This window comes from Colobus angolensis, unplaced genomic scaffold (assembly GCF_000951035.1).
Source record: "Colobus angolensis palliatus isolate OR3802 unplaced genomic scaffold, Cang.pa_1.0 Scaffold32, whole genome shotgun sequence".
Lineage (NCBI taxonomy): Eukaryota > Metazoa > Chordata > Mammalia > Primates > Cercopithecidae > Colobus > Colobus angolensis.
The window spans coordinates 634,485-634,930 of record NW_012116488.1 but is presented as its reverse complement, the minus strand read 5'-3'; the positions used below and the strand labels follow the sequence as shown (position 1 = coordinate 634,930).

General features: G+C 61.7%; 1 protein-coding gene across 1 annotated transcript in view; it reads right to left on the bottom strand.

Annotated features, from left to right (window-relative positions):
- Window positions 1-446, bottom strand: part of AHNAK2 (AHNAK nucleoprotein 2) — a 31,250-nt gene that overhangs the window by 10,757 nt on the left and 20,047 nt on the right. Inside the window, exon 10 of the mRNA XM_011951572.1 lies at window positions 7-441. Within this exon, the coding sequence (XP_011806962.1) occupies window positions 7-441 (435 nt within the window). The remainder of the gene's footprint in view (window positions 1-6; window positions 442-446) is intronic.

Here is a 446-nt window from a genome sequence, read left to right as displayed (position 1 = left end):
GTCAGCGGAAGGGGACTGAATGCTGAGGTCAGTGGTCTTGAGGTCCCGCTGTATGGAGGGGAGGCTCACGTCGGCCTCCACCTTTGGCACAGACACGCCCACTGAGGCCTCGATGGACTTGCCTGGGGCCGACACCCCGAAGGATGGCATCTTGAACTTGGGCATTTTGAACTTGCTGTCTTTGGCGGTCACGTCCTTTTCAGCCAGGGACAGGTCACCCTCCAGCCGTGCATCATCCAGCTTGGCTCCTGGGGCCTGGATGTCCACCTCCACGCTGGGCAGAGACACCTCCATGTCGGAGGCCGTCACCTCCGCCTTGGGGCCTTTCAGGTCCAGCTTGGGGCCCTTGATGTCCACTTTGGGCATCTTGAAACTGGGCATCTGCACCTTGGGCAGGTGCCCTTTGAGGCCAGCTCCCTTGGGCACATGGCCCTCCGGGAGCTTCA